The sequence below is a fragment of the Lutra lutra genome, chromosome 3, assembly GCF_902655055.1.
Source record: "Lutra lutra chromosome 3, mLutLut1.2, whole genome shotgun sequence".
NCBI classification, from domain to species: Eukaryota; Metazoa; Chordata; class Mammalia; order Carnivora; family Mustelidae; genus Lutra; species Lutra lutra.
In genome coordinates, this window is record NC_062280.1 from 29,491,747 (window position 1) to 29,500,425 (window position 8,679).

General features: G+C 54.3%; 1 protein-coding gene across 1 annotated transcript; it reads right to left on the reverse strand.

The window, feature by feature from the left end:
* Positions 1-574: 574 nt before the first annotated feature.
* On the reverse strand, positions 575-4,344 carry TUBA4A (tubulin alpha 4a). Its single transcript, XM_047721148.1, has 4 exons — positions 4,238-4,344; positions 2,273-2,495; positions 1,833-1,981; positions 575-1,616 (listed from the first exon to the last, which is right to left on the reverse strand). Exons 1-4 carry the CDS (start codon positions 4,238-4,240, stop codon positions 645-647), a joined length of 1,347 nt encoding a protein of 448 aa, XP_047577104.1. The 5' UTR covers positions 4,241-4,344; the 3' UTR covers positions 575-644.
* Positions 4,345-8,679: the final 4,335 nt, after the last annotated feature.

Genomic DNA, 8,679 nt, shown 5'->3' on the forward strand with positions numbered 1-8,679 from the left:
GCCCCAGCAATGCAGCAAGAGAGATAGCTGTACGAAGCTGCTCAGAGGTGCGGTGACACAGACAACGCTAGGAGATCGCCCTTGTCCCTTCCCATCCCCCAAGCTCATGACTAGGCTCCATGCCCAGCAACTGTGGGCCAGCCCAGTCCTGGTCCCAGGCCCTCATGACACACAGAAGTGCCCGGGGCCAAGCTTCCAGAATCGGTGAATGCAGAAGCAGCAGGAAGAACAGGGTGGCAGTCTAACTCAAATACAGAAACTGCTGGACTTAAACTCCTACTTGGAAAGGAAGTGAAAACTTGTGTCTTTCAACAGCTTGCGGCTGGATGCACAGGTCCGGGAGTAAGTCCTCATTTCCTCTCTACCATCCTGGGCATCCCCGGGGTCTTACATCAAGGTCCCCGGGGTCATGTTTCCTCGGGCCTGGCAAGGACCCCTTGGCAGGTTTCACCTTCAGCCACAGAAGGGAAAGGGGTCACAGGCAGCAAAAATGAGGGCAGCAGCAGAAGCAGCGGGCAGCAGCAGCACAGAGAGGAAGACAGCAGAAGCTCAAGCACTCACAGAGGGGACAAGAAACCGTGCAAGGAGACTGTTTATTTCGAAAGGATTTTGCAATAAACATAGTGAGTGGGGTCCAGGCAGTTCTATTCTTCTCCCTCGTCCTCGTCCTCATAGGAGTCGATGCCCACCTCCTCGTAATCCTTCTCCAGGGCAGCCATATCCTCCCGGGCCTCCGAGAACTCCCCTTCCTCCATGCCCTCACCCACGTACCAGTGCACAAAGGCCCTCTTGGCGTACATCAGGTCGAACTTGTGGTCCAGGCGGGCCCAGGCCTCGGCGATGGCGGTTGTGTTGCTCAGCATGCACACGGCGCGCTGCACCTTGGCCAGGTCGCCCCCGGGCACCACGGTGGGGGGCTGGTAGTTGATCCCGACCTTGAAGCCCGTGGGGCACCAGTCCACAAACTGAATACTGCGCTTGGTCTTGATGGCGGCGATGGCGGCGTTGACGTCCTTGGGCACCACGTCGCCCCGGTACAGCAGGCAGCAGGCCATGTACTTGCCGTGGCGGGGGTCACACTTCACCATCTGGTTGGCAGGCTCGAAGCAGGCGTTGGTGATCTCTGCCACCGACAGCTGCTCGTGGTAGGCCTTCTCCGCAGAGATGACCGGCGCGTAGGTGGCCAGGGGGAAGTGGATGCGGGGGTAGGGCACCAGGTTGGTCTGGAACTCCGTCAGGTCCACGTTGAGGGCCCCGTCGAAGCGCAGGGAGGCCGTGATGGAGGACACGATCTGGCTGATGAGCCGGTTGAGGTTGGTGTAGGTGGGGCGCTCGATGTCCAGGTTGCGGCGGCAGATGTCATAGATGGCCTCGTTGTCCACCATGAAGGCACAGTCCGAGTGCTCCAGGGTGGTGTGGGTGGTCAGGATGGAGTTGTAGGGCTCCACCACGGCCGTGGACACCTGGGGCGCGGGGTAGATGGAGAACTCCAGCTTGGACTTCTTGCCATAGTCAACCGAGAGCCGCTCCATCAGGAGAGACGTGAAGCCTGAGCCGGTGCCCCCTCCGAAGCTGTGGAAGACCAGGAAGCCTTGGAGTCCCGTGCACTGGTCAGACTGAAAGGCAGGAAAGAGAAAGAGCATGTAGGTATGTCAGGGGCCTGTAGAGCTCTACCTTCTGACTCCACAAATGCCTGAACTCTTTCAGGAGTCAGGGCCGAGACTAGGAAGTATCTCATAGCAGCAGCATAAGACATGGGTCCTGGAAAAAAATAATTTCCGGACCATTAGCATCATCTCAAAAGCCCCCTCCCTTCCATCCCAGATTCTCACCAGCTTGCGGATCCGGTCCAGCACCGGGTCGATGATCTCCTTGCCGATGGTGTAGTGGCCACGGGCGTAGTTGTTCGCAGCGTCCTCCTTCCCGGTGATGAGCTGCTCTGGGTGGAAGAGCTGGCGGTACGGGCCATTTCGGATCTCATCTGGTGGGGCACAAACACATCGTTAGGGCAAAAACCACAAGGCCATGCTCAGCAGGGATCGCCCTCCCCCAGCACAGTAGCTATGGCCAGATGTGTGGAAAAGCTCATCCTTCTGCTGGCCTGTGATAGCAGTGGGTGAGAAACCCAGACCCACCACCCAGAATTGCCTGCGATCAGCTGCAAACAGGGCAGAGCTGAGGGCCAGGAAAGCCGGGTCTAGACACCATCCCTGCAGAGGGAAGCTTGGAGTCACGGTTTACTCCCCTCAATTCCACCCCATCTTCATCTCACCAATCACCGTGGGCTCCAGATCCACAAACACGGCGCGGGGCACATGCTTCCCAGCGCCAGTTTCACAGAAGAAGGTGGTAAAGGAGTCATCCCCTCCACCGATGGTCTTATCGCTGGGCATCTGCCCGTCAGGCTGGATCCCATGTTCCAGGCAGTAGAGCTCCCAACAGGCATTGCCCATCTGGACGCCTGCCTGCCCCACATGGACTGAGATGCATTCGCGCTGAGGGATAAAGAGAGGGGACACAGCATAAGCACCACATCTGCAGTCCTCACCTCATGAGCCTCTCTTCCACCCCACTGCCTACTGGCTAGGGTGATTCTGTTGGCAAAAGTGGAGGCCTGGGCCTGGGCATAGGTCAGAAGAGGCTGGCAGCCTGCCCAGGCTCCCCCACATAGGACTTGACAACTGGAGGCACCCAGTAGGGAAAAATCCCTTAGCTCACTTCTCTGTGGGGACCTTGTCAAGTAAGAACTGTGGCTCCGCATGACCCTGCCACACTCACAGGACACTCAGGGAGGACAGAGAGGGCAAGTGCATATGAAAGACAGGCAGACGCTGCAGAAACACACAACAGCACACAACTTCTCAGCTGTTTCCAGTTTTCTACTCCCAAAGCCAGCTTCTCCAGCCTGAGAAGGGACAGGTGTTCCAGAGGCATGGGTTTATAGCCAGAAGCCCTCTTTGAAGGTGAACTAGAATTTCTTACAACTCTCTCCCTTTCTTTCCTGTGGGCTGCAGAAAGGTCTCAGCCTTCTGATCTGGCATCAACTGGCCCCCCTCAGGATGCCCTCTCCCCCACCTTTAAATCCCATCTGGCTCTGGAGATCAATCCCAGCTGGCTGCTCTCCCCACCTCCACCCCCGCACTCTGGGTATCTTCACCACCTTCATCCACCGCGCAGCCCTCACGGAAATAGCAAAGTGTGCAGATGGCAGGTGCAGGCAATAAGGGTTGTGGGCACTGGGGCACTAGGCGCCTTAGGCTCATCCCTGCCAGTCTGAAATTAACCCGTAAAGAGCCAAAGTGGTGCGGCGCAGGGCTCACGCAGCCTCCCTTCCTAACGCCGAAATGGCGGGGTGACGGTTTCCAAATACCCAGAAAAGGAAGTGGAACCTGGGGTGAGGCCCCAGAGGTAACCCGCCTTGCGGTGCGGAGTGCAAGCGCCATCCTGCACCAGGGCCCTGCATTCGCCCCCTTCTAGATTCTTTCCAGTTACATCCCAGCCGAAAGTGAAGATTGGATTTCGGCCCCCGTTCCTGGTCTATAAATATCAACCCCCTACACACACCTCTTTCCCCTCCCCCCAACCTGGCCTGGGCCCGCACTCTCGCTCAGCGCCAGCTGTCTCTGCCCGTCCGCTCGCTGGGCTCCAGCTGGAGAGGGTCCAGCTCGCCTCACAACGCCGAACCCCATTCCCGCCACCCCTCCCGGCTCAGAATCGGGGTGCTGAGTCACGGGGGGGGCTCTGGGTAGGAGGGATGCACACACAGTCGGAGGAAAGGGGTATGCTGGACCAAGTAATGTGACCCCCTACCACCTTCTTGGGCTAAGCACGTGTTCGGTCAGATCCAGGAAGCGGGGTTAGGGGTGGCGGGAGGCTGGGGCGGAGGGCAGCCCAGCGGGTCTCCTTCATCCGCGGAAAGGACTGGGCGCGGGATCGCGACTCCCTTTTAGGAGGATTAGGGCACAAATGCTTGCTGGAGCAGGAGGCGATTTCCAGAAGGACTCTTCTCAGTTAGTGAAGAATCCCACCCCACTCCATCCCCCTTCCCCAGCCTCCAAAAGTGGACAGCACGTCTCGGCCAAAGTCACGAGAGAGTGGGGGTGGGGGAATGCACAAACCCTCGCGCGTCCTCGAGCCCGGGAACATCGGATGGGGGTCCGGAGCATCCCGGAATGCAGGGTCCCGAAGGAGAAGGGCAATAAGGGGAGAGCCGCGATCTCCGCGGGGCCGCACTCACCATGGTGAGTCCGGGCGGTGGGTCTCACGTAGAGTCCGGGTGACGGGTCTCAGTGAGAACTGCGCTAGCTGCAGTGCCGCACAGCTCTTATAGGCGGAGGGCGGGGCCCGCGCGCTGCTCTCGCCCACTAGGAGCTGAGCGGCCCGGAGGCCACGCCCCCGCATGGTAGGCGGCGCTAAGGGACGGGGTCAGGGCGGGTCTCCTCCCCCTGCCCTGTCCCTGTCTCTCACCTGTCGCACTTGGGTTAGGTGTAGCGATGCGGGCCTCTGCCCTTCGCTCCAGGTTTTGAGCCGACACCCTGGGTTCCCGATCTCCACTGCAGGGGCGCAGGGCGCGGTGCCAGGGCGCATCTCGCCTGCACCTGAATCCCCGGGGCGCCCATCACCCGGGTGTTCTGACTTAGGCCGGGTGCTGTAGAGGCTGTCCTTGCGAAGTGGCTTCAGCGGGCCTTCGCCCGTGCCCCCCTCCCCGCCCTGCCTCCCTGGTGGTTCTGGCCAATCTCGGGGGAACCCCTTGCAGCGGCACACGGCCTGCTGGTCCTCGGCCGGGACGGCTGGCCTTCGCCAATGCCTGTGGGCGGCCGAGGACAAGGAGCTGCACAGTCTGAGCCCCAGGGTGCCGATCCCTCAGAGTACCCCCACAGAGCCAAGCTCCGCAGCCTGTCTGCAAGGGCCGACCCCAGGAATCTGGCGCGGCTCGCCGGCTGCCCGCGGGTCAGTGGCCCCGTCATCAACGCCGTCACTATTAGGGAGCCCTCGCCACCCACACCTGCCGGCTTCCCTGCCGCCAGAACCGCCAGAGCTCTGGGCGGAAGCCCTCGGGACCTGCGTAAAAAGCCAGACTGTTCTATGTGACCTTGGGCAAGTGACCTAACCTCACTGAGTCCTTGGCATATTCATCGGTGAAAAGGAGGCGATGATCCTACACTGAAAGCATTGTTGTGAGGTATCAAAATGTGCGTTGACTCTGAAGAGGAAAAAAGAAAGTGGAGATTCTGGTATCATAGCTGATTTTGACTTTCTCATCTTCTCCTGTTTCCCGGGCCGGGCAGGCATCTGCGACCACATCTCAACGCCCTTAGCGCTCAGGCAGAGGCCTCAACATCAATTACCCCTTCTTTCCACATTTCATTTCCATTTCTTGCAAGAATGGGCTTTTCCATCTACTTTTTAAAGAGATTTTATTTATTTATTTATTTGAGAGAGAGAGAGCGAGAGGAGAGAGAGCACAGAGGGAGAAGAAGAAGCAGACTCCCTGCTGAGCAGGGAGTCCTATACGGGGCTAGATCCCAGGACTCTGAGACCATGACCGCAGTAGAAGGCAGCTCCTTAACCAACTGAGCCATCCAGGTGCCCCTTATCGATCTTCTGCTTTCCCTTGTATGCCTTATGTTTTCTAGCTCTCTCCCCTCACTGGGGAAATCATCAGGAAGTTCCCCTCGAGCCCATCAGCATATCGTGAAGAAACGTGTCTCCCAGTCTAGTTCCTTGGAAATGATTCACCTGCATCTCCATGATAGCGTTTCCTTGGACCACTAGACAGTCTGACATGACAACACAGTAGGCTAAAATAACTACAATGGCAACTTCCTGCCAACAAAATAGTTAATTGACACCTTACCTGAGCAAGGCATGGAAAGGAACACAGTGAAGCATGACAAGGTCTCTCTTCCCTATGCACTTGCTGTATGGTTGGGAGAACAAGACTCATTCATAAACATGGAAAGGGGCAAGGTCATATAGTGAAGCTGCTTTGGGAAATAGGGTCATGGTCTCTACAGAGCAAAGACCCTTGGTGATGACAGAGCATACAATCTCTTGCAGACCTTCCCGGGCCCTCCTCTTCCCTTGTGCATCCCCAGTCCCTACAGAATGAGTATGGTAAAAGATCTGAGCTCTTTCAGGCAAAACCCTAAACTCCTTTGACCTTCAGGTTCAGGTTCTTCCTTTGTGAAACAGGGATAACTTCAGACTGTGAGGACCTGATGAACTTCGGGGCTGTGTACATACACAGCAAAGTGCCGTGTAAGCATCTGAATGGGTTCTTGGAGCATATCCTTCCTTCGCTTTAGTGCGCTGGCACACCAGGCTGCAGTTATTTGTGTCCATGTCCATCTTAGAAATTGCAGACTCATTCCAGGTAAGGACTAGATCTTATTCATCTTTGTGTCCCTAGATCCTAGCATAGTGTTTCGCACAGGGTAAGCATTGGCTAAATGTGTGTCAGAAGAATTGTTTCGCTTCTGAGATGGGAATAAAATTAGGGTAGAACTCTAAGAAGCCAGCAGTTGCAAATTGGCAGCCTGGAGGCCAAGTTCCCTCTCAGAATTGTTAGACCCTCACAGTGTTAAATCCCCATAGCGTTTAGAATATATGAGAAAAAGCAGGAACTGCCTTTGTTCTGGAGCATCCCCCAAACCACCCCCATGTCAGGAGATTTACTAGAAGGACTCAGCATAAAGTTGATAAATAACCCCCTAGCTAAGGTTTATTACTTGTTAAATAAACTATTAAGGTTTATTAGTGATGTAGGAAGGCTGCACAGCTGGATCATACGGGGGAAAGACACGAGCTGAATCTGAAGGAATGTTTGCCCTCTCCCTCCCGGTAGGGCTCCCACAGCATTCTCTTCCTTCAAAACGGAAGAGGAGCAACATTTCCCTGCAGTAGTTCTGCCTAAGGAAGCCTGTTAGAGACTCAGCACCCAAGACTTGTCGAGAGGGCTGGTCACATAGACACCTCTGCCTTGCACATACCCAAATTCCAGACTCCTAGAAGAAAAGCAGCTGTTCAGCATAAGCCATTATCTTTTTTTAAAAAGACTTTTATTTATTTGACAGCGGAGGGAGGGGCAGAAAGAAGGGGATAGAGAGAGAATCCTAAGCAGACTCCACGTCCAGCACGGAGCCTAATGAGGAGCTCAATCTCACAATCCTGAGATTGTGACCTGAGCTGAAATCGAGTCAGGTGCTTAACCGACTGAGCAGCCCCGGTGCCCCACAGCACAAACCATATTCTTCATACACACAGTCTAGGCACAACAAACCATCCTGGTCCTTTAACTATTGACTGACTGACTGACTGACACTCTAAGAGCCAAGTTCTCAATGCCAGCCAAGGGCATTGAGGTAATCTTAACAGCAGAACTTTCTAAGGAGCAGTCTCAACTGTGTTAACTCTTTCTGCACAGTCATATAAAAACCTAGATTCCTAGCTTATCTTGAAAAGAATTGGAAGATCTGGCTATATCAGGCTTGCATTCCCAATTAGCAACTGTGATAGTCAGAATTAATCGTCCCCCGAAGATGTCCACATTTTAATCCCTGAACCCCGTGACTATGTCACCTTACGTGGCAGAACACTGCAGATGTGACTAAAGTGAAGGTCTTGAGGTGAGCTTATTCTCCATTTTCTGGGTGGGCCCAGTATAACCACAAAGGTCTTTATAAGTAGAGGAGGGCGACAGGAGAGACAGAGTCAGGGAAGGAGAGGTCAGAAGCAGAGGTCAAAGTGATGTGATTATTGGCTTTCAAGGTGGAAAGAGGCCATGAGTCAAGGAATATGGGCAGCCTCTAGAAGGAAGAAAAGGCAAGGAACAGATTCTCCTCTAGAGTCTCTAGAAGGAAGGCAATCTGCCAATGCCTTGAGTTTATTTATACCTTAAATAGGTTCTGGTATTAATTCTGGGGGTGGGCTTCCCCATACACCACCAAGCAATGCTCAGGCACTAGCAGGGTGTCTTGGGAATTTAACTCAATTCTGCCACTACCTACCCAGAGATAGCATCAGATTCCCCTGGCTGAGGGTACAGTCCTATACAACTGCCTCTCCAGTACTCCTGTTGTTTCCTGGGCTTCTGATCAACTGGCTATAAATTAGAGGTACCCATGACTACTTCTTGGGTTTGATTAATTTTCTAGAGTTGCCGACAGAACTCAGAGAGATGTTTCACTTCCTGTATCATTTGTTTATTATAAAAGGATACAAATCAGGAATGGCCAGATGGAAGAGAGGCATAGGGCAAGGTGTGGAGGAAGGACAAGGAGTTTCTATGCCTTTTCCATGCATGCCACTCTCCCAGTATTTTCACATGTTCACCAACCTAGAAACTCCAAACGCCATCCTTTTGGGGTTTTATGGCGGTTCATTACATAGGCATGGTGGATGGAATCACGGACCACTGGTGTTGCTCTAGCTCTTCTCCCCACTCTTGAGGTGACCTTATTCTACATTTTCTGGGTGGGCACCGCCTCTCTGGAGGTGAGAAAGGGACTGAAAGTTCCAACCCTCTAACACTTGGTTGACTCTACTGGCCACCTGCCCCCAACCCTAGGTGCTTTCCGAATGACACCTCATTAGTGTAAAAAAGATATCTCTCTTTAAAAAAAAAAAGATTTTGTTTATTTATTTGATAGACAGAGACACAAGTAGGCAGAGAGGCAG

What these genes read in the sequence shown, in the direction of transcription:
- TUBA4A (XM_047721148.1), bottom strand. An exon ending in TCTGGAGCCCACGGTGATTG is followed by an intron (nt 1,982 to 2,272) that starts GTGAGATGAAGA and finishes GTGCCCCACCAG; the next exon opens with ATGAGATCCGAAATGGCCCG. An exon ending in TGGACCGGATCCGCAAGCTG is followed by an intron (nt 1,617 to 1,832) that starts GTGAGAATCTGG and finishes CCTGCCTTTCAG; the next exon opens with TCTGACCAGTGCACGGGACT.